This window comes from Meriones unguiculatus, chromosome 8 (assembly GCF_030254825.1).
Source record: "Meriones unguiculatus strain TT.TT164.6M chromosome 8, Bangor_MerUng_6.1, whole genome shotgun sequence".
NCBI lineage: Eukaryota > Metazoa > Chordata > Mammalia > Rodentia > Muridae > Meriones > Meriones unguiculatus.
The window spans coordinates 84,722,132-84,742,556 of NC_083356.1; the positions used below are offsets into that span (position 1 = coordinate 84,722,132).

Consider the following 20,425-nt stretch of genomic DNA (forward strand, 5'->3'; position numbering starts at 1 on the left):
ATGTATATCTAGCTTCCTGTATAGCTTTATAAAAATGCAGATATCAAAACCAAGCCTACAAGTCATTCATAAAATTATATGAATGAGACAATGCTAAATATTAGAATAGAAAGAGAATAGAAAAGTGATCTAGTCACAGTTCATCTGTATCTAGGAAACTAATTTATTTTTATTATTAATTTATTTTTCTTCAACAGAGATAGATACCTCAATGGTGTGTGTTTGGGGGGTGGATGTGTTACAGGTAGTGGAGGTAAAGATGGTAGAATGGTGAGGAAATGGAGGGAGATGGGGAGTTGGGGAGAGGGTGGAGATGAAGGGAAAGGAGTGGAGGTGAGATGGAGGAAGGGGGATGCGGAAAAGAGATGGGAGAAGAAGGAAAGATAGGAGAAAGGATGAGAAGAGATTGAGCTATTATAGAATTAGCTTGATCTCTGAGAAAGGATGTCATGATCTTTCTAGAAGACTCTACTATCAATGGAATGGGAATTAATAAATACAGACCCTGTCTCTGGAAACTCAAATGTTAGATAGTGGAAAACACTCAGAAATGGTTGAAGCAGTATTTCCTACCAACTGAACCAATCACCTGGCCAGGGAAAAGTCACCAACATTTAGGGTAGATGCCATCAGGTTCCTAGGAAAAGATCTGTGCATGCTGGGGAGATCCCACTGGGTAGATGGGTTCTGACTGTATAGTCTGCTCCTTGAAAAGAGGATAAGTAAGGCATCAGAGGAGATAATCAGTCAATCAAGTGTACTTCCTGGAAACTTCTCTCCACCACAAAGAAAACTACCTGTTAAAGATGGAAGGTCAATGTTACCGTCAGAGGCAGAAAAAAAAAAAAAAAACAGAATAGTCATAAGCCATTTCAATTTTTGGCTCACATTGTAAGTCAGACGGCTTCTAACTCTACAGCAGATGAAGTTTCTGGAGTCATATCTTCCTAAGACACTGGAAGAGAAAGTCTGGTCAAATACTTACTATTCTGGCATGCTCTGTAGTTGAGCTAAATACCATTGAAGAGCTGGTCATCAGAGACCAAGATGAACAAAGGCAAGAGAAGGCAGTTAAGTTATACTGCTGGGAATTGCAAGGTATGTCCTCAACCTACACCATGGTCCCTCTGTCCCAACGATGATTACCAGTCATCAGGATGGCGCTACTGGAATTATAGAGTTCTAAGCTGCCTTTCTCCTTTATGGTTTAAGCCTTGGTTCTTTTGTGTGACATGAGCAATGATCAGCAAGGAAAATGGAATAAAACTACTTCAGAGGACAGCACCCAAAGCACTGTCTTTGCTGGAACTCATAGAAACATCTTTAAGGGAAAAGAACAAAAAAATCAAAATATTAGTGTCTAAAAGGATAAAACAGGCAAGAAGAACACATACAGGGAATTGAAAGTGCCTAACAATGGAAGAGTCATATAACTCCAGCATGAGTGTGAAAATGGGACACTCGAGTAGATACTGTTTAAAACAGCTCACTCTCCAGGGCTTCTTATTTTCCTCTTGTTTAACGCCAAAGGTGAAAAACTGCCATGTTATAAGTTCATTTACTGGAAACACAATTGACCAAAAGTGAAAAAAGAAAAAAAAAAACCTGCCATTAAATGAAGCTTAAACTTGAAACTGCATTCAAGGGGAAATCTTTATAAATCGAGTTGCCAGGGAAGAGTAAGGCAGGGATGTAAAATTAGGCAAACCCAAAGTTCCTCTGCTGTGACTGCCCTTGCTCATCACGGCTCATTCTCTTGTGGCTCATAGCCCATGGCAGTTGACTCAGCCGAGGAGGTCAGCATCCCAGCACCCCAAGTCTTGGGAAGCAAGAGCAGAAATATGTAACCTGAAATGACATGATCGCTGATGCAGCTTGTTGCTCCGTGGGCTTACATTTTGAAGCATCTCATGTGAGCTGAATTACAGCGAATAGCATTCGACAGGGTGAAGGGTTGCCTACACTAGAGAGAAGGCAAGATTCTTGGTAAGGCAGAAGTCTGAAGGACAAGTGCCTTTAGCATCAGCCAAAAGTCTTACTTTATAAAATGACCTCAAAAAAATTGGACAGCCCCACAGAGCCAGTAGAAGGACAACCAGGGAGGCGACCTGCCTTAGTATGTTACTTTCTAACTGGCTTGCATAATAATTGTCTCCGATGGAATTTATCTGAAGGAGACTGGACTGTCTTCCCTATGCCCCATACCCTTCTATATCTCAGTGTTCAGAAAAAGAAGCAAGGATTCTCCTTCAAGTGTCCCCTGGAAACCGTAGAACATCATGAGACTGGAAAACCAGCTCTCTAAATGTCAACTTGCTCCACATACTTGAGCCTTGGAAATCAATGGTACCAATGTAAAATGTTGATTTTTGTTGACCAAAGGACACATTAGGTATAGCTATAATAGAAATGTAACTTTCTACAACAGAAATCTTGCCTGGGATACATGATGCTTAGTAAAGTTTTTTTTCATAAAAATTACTCAACAATATTATCTTTAATCTGTAGCTTATAGCTCTTATTTTCCAAAAAGATCCAGTGATTTCCTTTATGTGATCATTGCTGTTGCTTTTGTGCAATGAATGCTATCTATGAAACCATTTTTAAAATGAAATGTTTTTATTAATACTTTCTTATTAAATTTGGTATTATTCCCACAATTGTTATATACTAAGTATTCTGCTGGCATTTTTGTTTACCAGGATGGGGTAAATCTGGCTTGTAATTTATACAAAAATAAATTACTTCTCCTTTAATTTATCTCATCCTTATCAATATTTTTATTGCCCCATCACCACCTTTTTTTTTTTCCTAGATGGGATTTCTCTGTGTAGCCCTCCCTGTCCTGGACTCATTTTGTAGATTTGGCTGGCCTCAAAGTCACAAGGATCTGCCTGCCTCTACCTCCTGACTGCTGGGATTAAAGGAATGGGTGATGGGCGATCACATCTGGCTTCCTCAGTCACTTTTCATCACTAAAATATAAGTTACATTCCTGTACTTTGAACATTCTTTCTGAATTTCGTTGCTTCAAACCCTCAATTCTATTCGGGTTTTTAAGTCAAAGATGAGGGAGCAAACAGGTTGGAATAACTTGGAAGTTTTTCTGCTATGCACTCAGCCACCTATGAAGTTCTATGACTACCCAATGGGTTCCACCCAAACCTTTTAGTCACGGTAATGGGGGCAGCCATCGCTTTCAGGGGTGCTTTCTTTAAGGTTTGTCTGAAAGTCCAAAAAAGGTGGAGATCATCTCCCTAGGAGTACCCATATTTTTGTGGTCAGAACGATTCTCACCTACTTCACCGTGCACCCCACCATCCCATTGTTAATTGCTGCTGTAGGAAATCTATTTATTCTGTGTCAGCACCATTGAATACCTCCCCCAAATCACACGAAAGCCATCTTCCCTAAAACAAAACTGCACAGAGTTACAAAATTCATCTACTATGTTTACATAAAAGTCATACTCAGTTTATTTTTAATTTTCCTAAACTCAAATTCCTTGGCCACAATAAAGCTCATTTCTTTTCCTTTCCACCTCAGACTCCAAATTACCTTCTCCATAGCTGCCTGCAAATTGCTCTCTTTCCTAGGCTAAACAATACCAAGCTCTCATAAAGAATATGAAATAAGGGCTCCCCACATACCACAGGAACATTGCTATAAAGTTTTGCTGAGCTTCTAACCAACAGGTCACAAAATTCTCATCTTTGTCTTTGTCATTGTGGAGGAGGTGGCTGTGCCTTCCACAGTGACTAAGTGAAGAAAAGCAAGTCCATCTTGAAGCCACAGACAAATCAGAGTATGAAATAGATACAAAGTAATATTTCCTTTGTTCATGATTAAAATATTGAATTCTCTTCTAATAAAACCCTAAACCTAGAACATTTTTGATGTGAAGGGTTTTTTTTAAGTGTATTGTAGTTTTGTTGATGTTGTTTTAAGATTTAGGTATAAAGTTTTTATTTGAAGAGCAAATTATAAAATTTATTAATATAATAAGAATTTCTTTTGGAGATTATGATCTAAGTCATTGGTATCTAGACTTGTGCCCCATCTGTTCATACCTGTAGGTTTTTCTCATGCCTTATTCTAATTCAAAAATAAGTGCCAATTCAAATACTGATTTTATTTGGTCAGTTTGATATATTTTTTGTTTGTTTGAGAATTTCATGCATGCATATAATGCATTTTGATCAAATTTCCTCTCCATTCCATCCCTTCCAATTTCTGCACTATCAACTGCACACCTTTCTCTCCCAAGTTTGTGTGTTCTCCTTCCCTTTATGAAAAGCCCACTGAGGCCACTGAGTGACACCTGCTTGTGCATGGGAGTGGCACTGTCTACCAGAGTGTTGTATAGATGCAGCCTCAGAGAAAACTGACTCCCCTTCCCCATAGCAGGCACCAGTTGCCAATATCTGCAGGCTAAGGGTGGAACTTCATGAGCCCCTCCCCTACTTGTGCTAGGAATGTTTTGCTTCAGCCTTTGAATGGGAGTCCACAAACCAATATTGGTGCCACTCTGTGTTGCTTGATTTTCAAAATATTTCCTCTTGGTCCTATATCTTATCATCCAAAATTTGCCTTAAAATACCTTCTAAATGAACACAGAGGGATCTGCTTTAAATGCTCAGCATCACAATTTGGGAATCATTATGTTACGTGACAGATTTCTCCCCAAACAAACACTTTGATTGTTAAATGATAGCACACGCAGGGAGCACTAATGACTAACTCCAGCACTGTGGTGAAGACACAATAGAGAATAAAATGCCTCAGAATTCACTCATCTTTATTCATCTAAGGGGAGCATTAGTGAGAGTTGTTTTTCTATTTCTTTCAAATTAATATTATTTTGGCAGCTTCCCTTGCTTTGAAAAATAAGAAAGTTTTAAGTAGGTGATAGGTGAAAGGGGTTTCTCTTTTTCTTCCTAGGTGGTTCTGAAGAAGGAGAAACATGAAAATCTTCCTGTGGACTCAATACTAAGAGATATAAAAGCATCCCATGCACTGATAACAAGCAGGAACATATCTCCCAGCCTTTCCATTGACAGTCCAGAATGATGAATATTTGCTTAAATAGTGACAGGGGTTTCCCTAGTAGTCCTAAGTAATAAAATAATCTTTGATGTTCATTAAAAGTTATGAAATTGAGTAGAGATTACCAAATAAGAAGGGGGACCTGGTAGAAGATAACTTGTAAGCAGAAATAATAGAAAGAAAAGAAGAGAAACAAACTTAAAAAAAACTCCAAAACAAACTTTTTAGAATATTTTCAAAAGAGAAGAAAAATCAGATTCATGAAAACACAAAAAATAAGAGAAAATAATCTATTCACCGTTGCCAGTGCCTAAACACCTTTACTGGAATTTTAGCAGATTTATAAGATCGTAGTTGTGATTTATGCTCACTTTTTCTCACATCTTCATTTTCCAGAATTTTCTATTGATATTTTTTTTACTGTTGCTTCAATAGGATTTTAATGAGTGGGACAGACTAAGATATTTTGTCAATGTCTACGTTTTTGTTGAAAATTAATTTTCACACTGTTATTGTTTTCTGGCATAATATCTAGAAGAGATAGAAAACTGACAATCATATTCCAGTGCCAAGATTCACCAAGTAAAACCTGGGCTGAGTGGATCTAACAAAAGCATACATACACTTAGTCTATGTATCTTTCAGGTTTCCAATGCATTACCATTGCTAGTTCATCTTATGTAATATGCTAAGATACTTAAGCGAAATATAATGACCATAGACAAGAGATGCTTGATTAATTACAAAATACTTAGTTACAAACTCTCTGCATGCAAGAAGTCAGCAAGTATTTGTCTAATGACTACTCTGACAGGCAGTAAGTTCAACCCTGAAAAGCATTAGGGGCACGATGTATACTTTTTTTTTAATAAAATGAATCTGACAAACAAAAAACAAGGACGTTTTACAAACTCCAGGCCTCACCTCCATCTATAGAGATGGTTTGGTGTGCAAAAAATGTTTGCTGCCCAAGCATAAGGACATGAGTCCTGATTCCCAGAATCCATATAAAAATTAGACTTGGTAGCATGCACCTATGATACTAGTGCTACTGATTGACAGGCAGATTCCAGGAGTTTGCTTGTGAACTGGTCACAAGCAGAAAGTTCCAGGTGTGGTGAGAAACACTGGTCTCAGACAAACACAGCAGAGAAGACACTGAAGAATACAGACTAGTATTGATCTCAGGTTTCCACATGTACCCTCCTGAGTGAGCACATGCACACACGTGTATAAAATACACTAAATAATAGTTGTAATAAGGTAATTATAATACCTCATGTCAGGAAGAATACTCAGAATTTGTTGAACAATTCTGTCTCTAAGACAAATTAACCATTTGGTTTATTCTCCTTATGTGATCTCACTTCTTTTGAAAAATGGAATGTGATGATGCCTTGCTTGCTATTCTATTGTTGTGAAGAGATACCATGACCAAGGCATCGTATATAAGAAAGCATTTAATTTGGAGCTTGCTTGCAGTGTCAGAATGTGACTCTCTGGTCATCATGGTGGGAAGCATGAACCTATGGGGATCATTCTCAGTCAAATTACCACAGATTAGTTAGCTAATAAAATTTTGGTCTTAGAATTGGTAAGATTCCAATGATGAAACTGTAGGCTTTGAGCCGGTGCATACACTGTAGGATAAGACTCAGGAATCCTGAGAATGGATGGTGTGTCTTCCATCTGGAAAGGAGCTAATTCACTGAAAACCAAGATCAGACAGGATATAGCTGTTCTCCTCTTCGACATGTGCACTCAGGAGGCAGAAATGGGTGGATTTTTTGTGAGTTTGAGGCCACTCTGATCTACAAAGTGAATTCCTGGCTAGCCAGAGTTATATTGTGAGGTCTTGTCTCAAAAAAGAAAACTAAACAAATAAAAATAAAAAGGACGGAAGGAAGGAAGGAAGGAAGGAAGGAAGGAAGGAAGGAAGGAAGGAACGAAGGAAGGAAGGAACGAAGGAACAAAGGAATGAAGGAACAAAGAAAGAGAAACACGGTTTGATAGGCAGAATTCTGTGATGGCACTAAGACCTCTCCCTCAGGGTATACACACCTACTATACTATTATTTCTGTGACTATGTTCAAAAGTTTCTTCACAGTGTCTTCAGAGGAAACAAGTGGAGTTTCTTTAAAGAAGAGATAACTCATGTTAAAACGTGTTTCCAGAAATATGAAAGAATCTCATAAATTGCATCTGGCTAGTAATTAGCATGTTAGTACTTGGTGAAATGTTGCAATGACGGATGACCAAGTGCTCTGAGTTTTGCGAAGTTTATTTCCTTATTTCTGATTCCATTCTATGGAGTAAACAAATACCATACTACAACACATCTTATAACTGAAGAGACCAAGATGTGAAAAGTTATATAACCTGCCCAGAGTATAGAATAAGAAAATATACAATGGTGCAAAATGATTTTCTGTGTACAGTAGTTGTGTTTAATGTATTTTAAAGTTGTGTTTAATGTATTTAGTGTGTCCTAACCTGCACACAATTGGGCATCTGTATCTCGCTATAACAGTGGCTGCATATCTACTCACTTTCCCTGTCCAAAGAAGAACCTATGTTCCAGACATCTACCACCTGTACAAATGCAGAAGCTGCACTTCAGCTATGATGAGTGAAGGGTTACTTTTGCAAATTTGACCTTTTTTCAGTGTAAACTGATGTCAAATATTCAGGAAGAAATTGTAGAAGTTCATCAGGAAGAGACCAGAAATTCAGGTGGCTCATATTCGGAAAGGATCTAGGAACACATTTCTGGTAAGGTGTCTTGGGCCAAAGGTAATGCTCATGATGTATTTGATTTATTCGATTGCCACATTGAAAAGATTGGCCTCATAGCATTGCAGGATTGTATGTTAAGTTCTGGGCCTCCAGGATGTGTGAAAATGGCTTTGTAGCCAGGGGCTCTCTTGATAGAACACTTGAAAATGGTTCACTAATGGAGCTCTGATGCTTAACTCACCAGTAATCAGTTGAAGGAGCTTTGGGTGTCTTGTCATAACTTTCTACTTTCTCCCAGAAATTTCTGAGATAGCCCAAATTCAAGTTCATCAAAATATTATTCACATAACAGCTTTAAGAAATCATACAGACTTACTTTTTTCTTTCAATCATTCTCCTAAGAATACATCTAAGCAACTGGTAGTAACCTGAACATGGAATAAAGGACCCACTTTAATATGTAAATGTGCTGCTTCTATGAATTTTTTGGACAGGAAAAATGGCAGATTTTCTTTTAAAAACCGTATGTTCTTACATTTTTGATATCTGAAATCGGCAGCTTGCCAGAAACATTCCTATCCCAGTGCCAGAATACCCCAGAAAGGTGTCCCAAGAAGTCTGTTCTGATTACTGAAGATGTTGAACTAGTCTTGACTTCAAATAGTAGATATTTCCACACTTTAGTGGTATATGACAGCTCTATCCATTCCGCAATGTCAAATTCTTTGGTTTTGGCCATCGGGTATTTATGCATTTCTGGCTAAGGAAGTAGAGAAGCCTAATTTGATTTTGGAGCCAAAAGTTTTTAGGCCTCGTTCCTTTGGAACATGGACTGGACAGTTTTGGCAGTCTATAAAGGCTAGGACAGATCAAGTAGTCACACATAACTAACTGACTCAACAGAGCATATTCAGAGAGAAAGATCATGCCTACACATTGGGTAACCGTTCTCCAAGGCAGACTGACAACACCCAGAATTCAATCACCCTTAAATAAACTCACAAGGAAAGCAGCGCTTTAACGTACCTTCGGGCGATCCTCTCCACTGCTGCCTGATTGGCTTTTGTGCCATAGGCCAGGCTGCAGATGCTGTCATTACTGCTGTCCTTACTTATGTCTGTCTGCTGTCTGCTAACAAGCATTCATATGCTTTGGATCATTAAAGTCACAACCTCCTGTGCCAATCTATTTCTCTTCATGGTGTCGCCCTAACTTGGAAGGAATGATGCTGTTTTTTTTTTTTTTTTTTTTTTTCTTTTTGTTAGGGTCATTTTGGAGGTCTGGATAGCACAGCGTCCACCCTTGGCCCCGCTGAACATAAGAACTGTGTTCCTAGTATGCTTCTTCTTCCTGCTTGCTTTTCAATGCAAGACAAATGACGTGGGCTGGAACTGCAACAGCAAATGCTGCTGCAGCTTCAGCCATGTCCGGGTTCCCCGCTCTCTACCAGCCTGCTGTACTTATACCCATGTTAAATGCCTTCTGACAGACTCAAGTTGCTCTAGATTTTCACAATCCAACCCATTTCATTGTTGGAGCTTGTCACTTGCATCCCGGAGAATTTCTCCCCCTTCATCTAATTGTTGGTGTCAGGTTGGATGCACAAGTTCAACTACACACACACAAGACTGCATGTGTCCATGGCTATCAGCAGGGGTGGAGAAACACAAGTCTCTCTTTTACAGAAGGCGCAGAGGATAGATATTGCACAGAGAGAAAGAAAAAAAAATTGTCACTTGTAGTATTATGCAGGCTGCCCATCTAAACCCATCATTGCCTGGCACCTACACACTAAGGGCAAGGATCCAGCCAACTTGTGAGTGGGCACCAGGCCATCTGAGCAGATGGGCATGAAAGTCGGCAGCCAGTAGACCATGTATGTGCATCAATGGAGGGTGTTGAGGGCACGATTCCCAGAGGAGAATGTCCTAACAGCTGTCTGGCCTGAGCCAATATACTTACAACCAAGGAAAAGCGCCATCCTTCAATCCTGCTGAGTCGGATTAACCTTCAAAACTAAATCTTCTTTTTCAGCAGGCAGAAGGTGAGTTTGGGGGCCGCTAAGAACCTCAAAGAATAGGTGAATTAAGCAATCTGGCAAGGTGCAATTCTTAGGTATTGACTAACGATGCTGAAGGCATTCATCCAATGTGCTTATTTTGAACACTTGGCCGACAGGCTTAATTCTTGAAAGAGTGTTGTAGCTATTCAAATCTTTGCCTCCCACAACATTTGTAACAAAAACTCTCAGCACAGACAGGTCACTTTCACTCAGTACATATATACCTTCGATTTAAAAATTGAATAAAGAATTGTGAAAAAAGAAAACATGTCAGTAGACTATAGAAAGCAGACAGCAGGTAGGTGTCTTTGTGGAACTTTACACAACCGAGAGTAAATGTCATACAGAATGCATCACAGTTTTCCAAAAAAACAAAAGAGTTTCTTTGTTAGTGATCAAAATAAATTTGCAGAAATAAAAAGAAAACCTGGTTTTTTAACCTAGGTCCTTCTGGAAAGTGAACGAATTTTTTAAATTTTAAATTGTGCCCGACTTAAATCGTTAAGAATGTCATGCAGTTAGAGATCATGAAATCGGATGTAGAACGTCTCTGCACAAAATAGCAGAACAGGGATTTAACAATAGTTTGGTAAACATGACTAGGATATCATAAAAATTCTGGTCCTCAATAATTTATTTTGTATTTTACACTTTATAGGGTGTTTGTGAAATAGTTTCCTTGGTACCATTTTTTCTATTGGCTTCAATTGTTTTATTTAAAAGATTGCCTAGCTTACACTTGTGAGACAATGTAAATTTTGTTCAAATGTTTTAGAATATGCATCTATAGTTTCATAATCTTCTCTTTGAACTATTTCCTTTCGTCTCTATCAGAGCGAATATTCTCTGGTACCAAGAATAAAGAGGAGAAGTGAGTTATTTTATTAGCCAATGGTAAGAATCCTAAGTGTGACTTCAAGAAATTCTGTACTGCCATTAAAGGTGTCACAACCTGAGTAGAGTGCATCACAGGCCTGTGCCCAAGGGCAGTGCTATTGGAAGGTGCTGTAGAGTTTTAGGAGGTGAGCATTATTGGATGTTCTTATGCCGCTGGAGCTGTCCCCACAGTTCGTTCTTGGTCTGTCCTGTTTCTCTCTCTTGCTTCCTTCCCAATGAAGTGGGTAGCTCTGCTTTGCCCTGTGCATCCAACAGGATACGCTCTCTTACCACAGGCAGAAAGCATTGCACCCCACTGACCATGGACTGAAACTCTCAAGGTCCTTACCCATAACAAACTTGCTAAGTGTGTTAACACAGGCACTTCATACACAGAATCTAAAAAGTCCATCTTGTGAAGAGAGCACTTGGCTTGAAATAAGGCAGGGGAATGGTTAGAGGTACAGCTGGAGAGAAGTTACTTCTAATATTCTGTAGTACATTAGGGTACTCAGGATTGACAATAACTAGATGTGCATTTCAAAACAGTGAATGGGGGAAGTTTTAATGTTCCCCCAAAGATGTGAGATATATTCAAAATAATTGATACAACAGCTACTCTCATCTGATCAATACACATTATATGTCTTAACTGAAATTTTACACTCTTACCTCACAAACACATGCTGGGATTGTGTAACAACAAAAAATTTATTTAGGGGAAATGTGATCTAAAATACATGTAAAATAAAATTTTGAGCGAAAACATAGGTATTCCTGCAGAGGTAAAACACTAATAACGAAAACAAGGCATGAACATACTTCAAATTAAAGAAATACCGAGAAGCGTATCACTCAGACATCTGCAGTCCTTGGTTCTTGATGACCATTCCAGTTTCTATGAAGAGACAGGAACTGTGCTGTACCCAGTTCCACAGCCAGGAGAAACTTGGAGAGAAGCGTTATACTGAAAATAACCCCCATAACAGACCAAAGGAAACCATATTATCTGAAGCAAGCCAATGAGCACCACTGTATGCAATTAATTTGTATTTAAATAAGATCAGTAGGTATTCTGATTTTCTCGAAGGAAAACGTATGTTTGGCATTAACCAAAGCAAGGAAAGGTGTTAAGCATTTGTAACCATCCCAGAAGTGCCTCTCTTTGGCTATCTGAGGGTCAGGAAATTATGGTTAAGTTTAGCCATAACATGTCTCAAGAATCCTTCCTAATTGTTTGTTCCCTTAAATTTTTCCCAGGGGATAAGAGAATTACTAAGCACTGTCATATATCTGACTCATATTATATAATACAAGGAGGACTGAGGAGTAGGTAGATGTCTGTGCGAGGACCAGATTTGGTTATGGATACTCAGTATGACATTTAAATAGTACAATGGTCAGAAGGGGGAAAATATACATGCTAAGCTCTTTATCTATCACTCACTAATAAGGGAAAATATACATACTAAGCTATCTATCTATCACACACTAATAAGGTACTAAGTCAGATAATTTGATCTCTAATTGCTCTATGTGATTGCCTACCGTTAGGACTCCTGAAAGAGTCATATATGCACCAGCTGAAAACTGGACAAGTTCTATGTGTCCACAGAGTGACAACACGTAAGTGCTTGGTAGGGTCAAGGCCCTCCAGCTTAGCTTTCTTTCTGCACAGCTAGCTACCACACACATGAGCTGTGAAAGTAGTCATCACTTAGGCCGCACTCATTATCTGAAAACAACTAAACTGTTACAGGTACTAGAAATATTAGCCTTGCGTCCGATTCCCAAAAGAATTCACTAACTTAATTTCTGATTGGGATAGCTTTAAGAAATTAAATTTGGCAAAACAAATGAAAATTTGAATATAAGACTTGGGATACACCAAAAAAAAAATTTTTTTTTTGGAGAAACTGTGAAGATAAAGACTAAACTTAACCACAGATTTATTTCTGCTTTTCATCCATGTATCCAGGGAGGTTGCTAATGGGAGGTATGCCTCAAAAAAAAAAAAAAAAAAAAGAAAGAAAGAAAAAAAACGCACGTCTGTGAAAACCTTGGAACGTACTAATGCTTTTCAAGTGATTTTATTTCAAGTCTAAGCCACAAGATATAAACTTTCATCAAAAATGGTAATCTATTTAAAATCAGAGTTGTGTGGAATGTTTCATGTTTATGTATAACTTTTATGGTAGACCCTCCTACACAGGGGAAATAATGTGCCCAAATTCTGTTATTTTTACAGTATGTAATATATCACAGACTAATCCAGCTCTTCAGCTTCATGCACTTTAAATAGATAAAAAAAAGAAAAAGAAATGGAAGAAAAAATGGAGAACATTTGAAAAGTGAATGTTCAAATCCATTTTGAAGCTAAAGATCTGAAAAAAAAAATCATAGTTTATATTCTAATAAGAAAACAGAAAGGAGCCTGCTCTGTGCATTTTGGGTACTCCATCTTTCCACTTAATCTTCCACAGTTACAAAGCTGCAGAAAGGCAAGAGGGCTGTGTGGTGAAAGTGAAGGAAAAGATGGAGCTTTGATCTAAAAGTGTTTAGTGATATAGATTAATCTGACATCAATTTTAAAAGAAACCAAGACAAGAGACATTTACATTTCGATTGCTTTTCAATCAAACTACAAATCATTCCTACTTTTAAGACACAGTAATTCAATTGGAAGGTAGCATTGTTGAGTAAGAAGTTTGCTCACAAAAAGGTGAAACTTGACATAGCATTTTTTTTCTTCTCCAAATGAAAGGTTGTCATCAATTCAAACATTCATTATCACAACTTCATTGTTTAAGAGGCAAAATACAGATATAAAATCAGCTGAAGCCATAATCATGCCACTTCTAAGGAAATGACACTCTTAATAAACAAGCCAGATACACCAACTTTGGAAATAAATTCATGTAAAAGTTCATGGTTATTTCGAAGTAGAAATGCAAAATGATACTGAAAGCATTTCATAATTCAGAAGTAGAAAAACCAGCAAAGTACAGGTGGCTGGCTGTGCGCCCTCTACTGAGGGTAAGCATACTCGTGTGCTCCCTTGAGGCTTAAGACCATATAGAACCAAAGAGAAGCACATGGGATAATAATACCTTCCACAGAGATAAAGCTTCCATGATTATGTGAGAAAATACCTTGCTGAAATGAAGTTGTACTAAACTAGCATAATTTCCGATTGATATTCAACTTCTCAAATTCACCAACTATGGAGGAAAAAAAAAAAAATCAGAAGTTAAAAGTACCTAACAAACTTCTCCAGATCCTGAAACGTGGCATAAACAACTTCAGAAAAATGTAGGTGTGTGAAATCAGGTCCCTCTCGTCCTGAAATTCTTGAGAACAACTAAGGCAGTCTAAATGAAGTACTCTTTTTTTTTTTTTTTTTTTTTTTTGCTGTACTCATGGTAGAAATAAGTAGCTGGTAACATGAACAAGTGTGTTTTAATGATCTACTCAGAGGTTACTGAAATGAGTGTACCAAGTGTGAACGTTGTTCTGACAACACTGATTGATCAGAAGGATATCTACTGTCTTAAACCGCCGCATGTAAGTGGTATTCCAAGACAACTTACCAAACCAGACAATTAGTTACTCATAATGTCTATAAAAGCACCATGAAATTGTCTGTTATTTTATAATACAGTTTAAGAGACTTTTGATCCCCTCTAAACTTATTTCATGAGAATTTTGGTTGATCCCAAGTTTTCCTCATAATTATCATTTAACGTAGAAAGAAGTCTGATGTATCCTAACTTTTCCTTCTAGTTATATGTAACAATTAAGCCATTATGAGCCCAGAGTTTTCAAAGCTCTAACTCTGGGTAAGCCTAATGTGGTTTGTAATGACATGTTTCCTGGGAAAACTGTTTCAGCAAAGAATGGGTGATGGGAGTTCTCTACTTTCAATGCCCTCATAACTGAGTTAAACCTGACAGATCCTCAGCTTATTGATTTGGGAATGATCAGGAGTAGTACCTCCACCAAGGAAGTATTTCTAACAGCTTTGAAACTGATTTCCAGCTTCCCTGTTAAATGAGTGCATATTTACCAGTTTGACTGTCTTATAAGTGTCTACCTTAGAACATTCTCTTCTGTCCACCAACTTTTCAGCTTGTCCTAACTTTACTTACTGATGAGATACATATGTATGCATGTATGTATGTGTGTATGTATGTATATATATGTATGCTAAGGATAATAGCTACATAGAAGCACGATAAAGATACTTTGGGTAGGTATAAGTTCACAAAATCACTGTGACAGTATTTGCATATTTATAAAACAAAGCAATATTATTGACTTTTTAAGTTTCCGTGAGATTAAATATGCTAATGTATGCAAAAAACTTCAATAGTACCTGGCAAGTTAGTACTCCATAAATGTTAGCATAAAATATTATCTTTTCATCATTTTGCAATTTAAATTTGGTTTAGTTAGATCATGGACTCAATGGTCCATTTCAGTAAAAGTCAAGTATGTTTTCAGAAACGGTCATTTTCTCATTGACATTTATTTCAGATTGTAATCATTGGCTTACTATATGAGTTCTTCCATATTTCTTTCCTGGGTTATTTATTTAATATAATCCCAACCGTTTTATTTTAAAGTAAAATGGATTACTTTGCTAGCAAAGGGCTTTGATATGATAAGCTTCCTACCAAACCTTAAGACTTTTAAAATAATTATTAAATTGTCACAACCAAACCACACCTACCACTCTGTTAACAATAAGAGCAAAGCAGAATCCAAAGGCCTGCCTTCGAGGTACATGCTTAACAGATGAGTGCCAGGGAATGCTTAACGGCTGGTGGGCCATGCTCCCTGCCAAAACCTACTAACCCTGGAACAAAAGAGGATGTGGAGTAATAGAGATGACCAGGTCCCATGCCTCAACTTTGGTTTTTACTAGGCATGAGCATTTATAACACTTGCGGTGTTTAGCTTCTCAGGTAATTGACTTTTACCCCCCCAAGCTAGAAGCACAGTTGGGTTTTCAGTAAATAAAGTATGAAAGTTTCTATTATTCAAGAGTCTTCTACCCTTACATGTAAAACATGTATGTTGAGTGGATAGGAGTGTAGTACAGTAAGTTCTTAGAAGAAATCATTGCAAGTGCAAGGCATCACAAGAAGGCTTTTTATTTATTTAAATTATTAAATAACAAAATTTTTTTTCTTTCTTCTAAGTAGTGGAAAGCCACTGTGAAGCCGAGGTCTCTAGAATTCCTCTTATTGGCTACTTTTGCTCTCAGTACTCTTATGCATAAGATCTTGCATCTTTACCTCAATTTAGTATCACCGAGACTATACTTTTGAGGTAATGCCAGCTTTCAAATTCTCTAAACCATATGATGGCTCCAAGAAATAGGAATTTATTTCTCACTTATGCAAGAGAAGGCTGTTTTCTACAGGAAACCTTGAAAATTTTCCTAAATATAAATCTACTCCTCCCCCCAAATTTAAAGTTAAATAATTAATAAAAGTAAATGTTCTGAGCCTAGATTAGTTTCCTGCACATGATGATCCAGAGTTCCAAATCTTCCTTCCATATAGAAATCAGTTAGAGAGAGTTTGGAACAGACTGTAGTCGCTTAATAGCTTTGGCCATTGGTGTATCTTTGTTTCTGCTCACATTCCATTAGCCTAAACTACTCAAATACCGATCCCTGTCTGTAAGGTAGGCTAAATAGAGGGGAAAGAGTGCAGCATCTTCTTTCCTTACCCCTCGTACTTTGTACTTATTTTCAACATTTCTCCACCTCCCCAAAGAAGACATCTCCATATCAGCCCTATTCTCCTAGACAGTTCTCGTCAGAACTGATGAGTTAGGCTTTATGATAGGAGCGAGGCACTCCAGCAGTGACTGACTGGACCCTTGACAGGCTGAGAACTAAGACAACCCAGCAGTCCCAGTCCAGTGCTGTTGACCTGGAACATTTCTGGATAGCTGCTGGTCTTCAGCTCACATTGGAGGGCTAAAGAAGCCAGTACAGCGCCAGCAATGACAAGATACACTTACCAGCAAAAAGCCAAGCATATAGGCAACACCAATGCTTTCCCCTGGATCTCTTGACACCCAGGCTACAAGCCAAAGGTCCTGCCCATTGTCTAGTGGTGTCCCTCCCCATCCACAGTTAATCCTTCCCAGAAATTCCTTTAACAACTAGGCCAGATGTGTATCTCTTACTTAATTTCAGATCCAATCACACTGACAACAAAGATAAGTCATCTCAACATCCAACTACATTAAGCTCTATTTCCAGAATCTTTGACGATCATTTTTTTTTTTTATGAAGTCACAGTCTCTATGGAGGGTTAAATGCTTTAGAATTTCAAGTTGTCTGCTTCGCTTTACCCGCCACATTTAACAGATAATGGCGGTGTCAGTACTAGGTAACAGGGAACATGGTAAACAGCCCCGTGAGGATGACAGAACAATGACTATACCCTGCTGGACAGTCACGGGAGAGCCTTGCTGTGGAGGAGACTGTTGCTGGCTCCTCTGGGAGAATTTCCATTCTTCTCTACAGTCTGTGCCTGCTGAGTAGATAGATGTTTGCTTCTCCACCCTTCAATGCAGACTCCAACTGGACAGCGGAGAGAAGGAGCTCAAATTTTGCTCTCTTCATAACTTAGATTTGTGGGATAAATATGGGGTTCCAGAATTGTATAGTGCTTGGGATTTTAGGCCCAGCTTCTGGTTTCTATGGTAATACAATTACCTCAAACTCTTCGCAGACACTGATCTAATTTTTTTCAGTCTGTTAAACATACCAGTAACGAGAGCCAAAGAAATGAAAACTTTTTCATCTCTTCTTATAGTGCTAAGAACTCCTTTATTTCTTTCATCCACTTCTGTTTTTTATCTCTCTCCTTTCTTTCCTTCTACTCTCTCTTTCATGTTAAAAATGAAATAATCTTACTAATGAAATACCTAATATATCAAGCATATTAAATCATAAGTCCCCCTTCTCTTCTTTAATGATTGAATTTGTTCAGATGCTTCTTCTGGAGAAAGAGCGATAATTATCATTCTTTCTTTGCTCAAAGAAATTGTGCCATGTGACTTTTGTGTATTTAATGGCACTTGAACAATAAGGAAGATGTGAGAATAACGCAACACACATTCAGAGAATTATGAGCTGCCATCATAAACAATACATCATATTTCAGCATGAAATATTTTCCCAGTTACTGCATTTTAAGATGCTGAAATACAAAGATGTTAAATATTTATTTTATTATGCTTAGAATCTGGTAACAAAAGAAAAATGATTCTCTGAATAAAGCATGAGCTCAGCTTGTCTCTTCTCCATGATGTTCCAGAATGGCTTGGAAGAAGGTAGAAATTACTCCGGGCCTGGAGAATCAATCCTCAGGAAGTTTTGTATTCATGGGATTGGTGCTTGAAGCTGGTTACTAGACCCTCACTGCTCTGCCAACCATAAAATGGCAAAGCCTCTCCTTGTAGACACACTGTATGGAATGATTGTGGCTTCCTCATAATGTTAGGACTATTGTCCAAGCTAAGAGTTCCAGTAGGGATATGAATATTATTTTTATGTTCTAACCTCTACTGTCATATAGTGGCACTTACATTATATAACTTGGTTAATGCAGATGTAAAGTTCTGGTGATGTCCAAGATTGGAATACTGATTTCAGTACTTGAAAAGGAGGAAATTCAAGGCTTAGAAAAGTACGTAACTATTTTTTGAAGCCAGCCATCTTGGAATACAAATTTTATTCAAATTAATTTACAGCTAATACATTACTCATTTCATATCTATGCTATTATCCTTTTTAAATTAAATTTTAATATATCTACTTTCATTTGCATATCTACTAAATTGTGCTCATTAAAATGATTTCCAACTTTGTAAAGCAAAACAATGTAATAGTATCTAATGTCAATTGTGTTTGCAGATTTCCTGGCACAGAAGGAATCATTCACAGCATGTGTTGAAAGATGTCATTCCACCACTAGAACATCCGGTAAGTTACTAATTTTAATTTTACTAAAGTATTGTACTCTTTGATCTACTCCTGCAAAAAGTTGCCTTAACTCAGTGACTTGAAACTGCACAAATAAGTATCATTTGTAGAGGGAATCTCTATGTACTGTAAGGAAGCACCACCTGTCAATAAAGAGCTGATGGCCTAGTACCTAAGGTAGGAAATAGGAGGTGGGAGTGCCAGGAAAAAGAGGTGAACTCTGGGATAGAATCAGAGGCAGGAGATTCACTTTGGACTTTGAGTAAGACAGACACATGAAACTGAGGAAAGGTAACCAACCAAAGAATACATGGCATACATAGAATAGAATAAACAGGTAAAATAAGTTATGAGCTAGTTGGGGAACAAGCCAAAGCTTATAGCTTTATCCACATATAATAAGTCTCAGAGTCATTATTTTGGGGACTGGGGCATAGGAGGAAAACCCGAGGTTACAAAGGTTACAAACAGACATTATGTGAGTCCAGACTTTAATTATGCTTTATTAGTGCCTAGCTCAGTCAAAGGTCACGATTAACCTGTCACTCAGAACAGGATCATATCTTGAAGTCTGACTGAGGGTGTGTCAAGATGACAACACAGTTATTGATGTGATTCACTTGGCAGAAATCTTGGATATGAGTATTTTGTATCAAATACCATAAAACTTGTGTTTAGGACAAGAAATTCAATTATATGTATCATGACCCCACCCAGTTAAGTCTTTGTTTACACAAACACCCACTTCTGTATTCTAGGAAATTAATAGACTAGAACAGGACCCCTTTCTCCTCCCTCTTTCATTTCCTATATGCAAAATTTTAAAGACTGTAGAGCCTTTTATTTTTATAAAATTCCATTTATAAAGTAACCACACTCTTGAGTTAATCACTTCCCATCTCCTCCTGTAGTCATGATGGAAGATAAAATGTCAACTTTGTGTCTATCAGCCTACATTATTACTCCTTGAACCAAAACCCTCAATGACCTCTATTCTCCCAAAACTAGAAGTTAGAAGGCAACCAGGAGTTTTCAAGTTTTAAAGTTCCACCTACTCTGTTAACATAACCTCCTTCTTCTGGTTTATTCTGCTCCCATCAAACTGCTTCTTCTGCTGAAGTGTTATTCTATTTGTTCATTCATCTATTTGTGACCATTATATTTAAGTAATATTTCTTCATTTACTTGCTATTATTATTCTTATCTCACTTTTAAAATTAAGCCTTGGGTTGGTGGGATGGCTCATTTTGTAAAGGCATTTGCCAACACATTCAACCTGAGTTCTATATCTGGGATTCACATATTACAAAGAGAACTGACTTCAGCAATCTGTCTTCTGGATTCCACCCATGCAACATGACATACGTATGCCTAAATAAATAAATACATTCATACGCACGTACACACACACAGGGAGGCACATACAAAATAAATGTACAATTTAAAATGGGCCTTGTTTGATCTTTTTTCAATTACTTTAGTTTTTTACCCTTATTCAATATTCCCTTTAGACTTCACTACCTTTTATTTATTTGTCAGTTCATTGGAATGTCAGTATTCTAGGACAGAGGAATTAGTAACTGTGTTCACAATTCTATTTCTATAATCCTCATGATTGCAAGAGCTTGGGAGAATTATTTAAGTATTATCTAAGTATATATCTTTTCACTGTGCCATATACTCAAATGAAAAG

The 20,425-nt window shown here is 37.7% G+C and overlaps 1 protein-coding gene across 6 annotated transcripts in view; it reads left to right on the plus strand.

Annotated features, from left to right (window-relative positions):
- Positions 1–20,425, plus strand: part of Arhgap15 (Rho GTPase activating protein 15) — a 601,987-nt gene that overhangs the window by 48,078 nt on the left and 533,484 nt on the right. For 5 of the 6 annotated variants that reach the window (XM_060390096.1, XM_060390097.1, XM_060390098.1 and 2 more), the window contains one exon: positions 18,664–18,732. In XM_060390096.1, the coding sequence (XP_060246079.1) occupies positions 18,664–18,732 (69 nt within the window). Of the gene's footprint in view, positions 1–18,358; positions 18,437–18,663; positions 18,733–20,425 lie in introns of all 6 variants that reach the window. The other variant, XM_060390100.1, reaches the window with a different exon arrangement.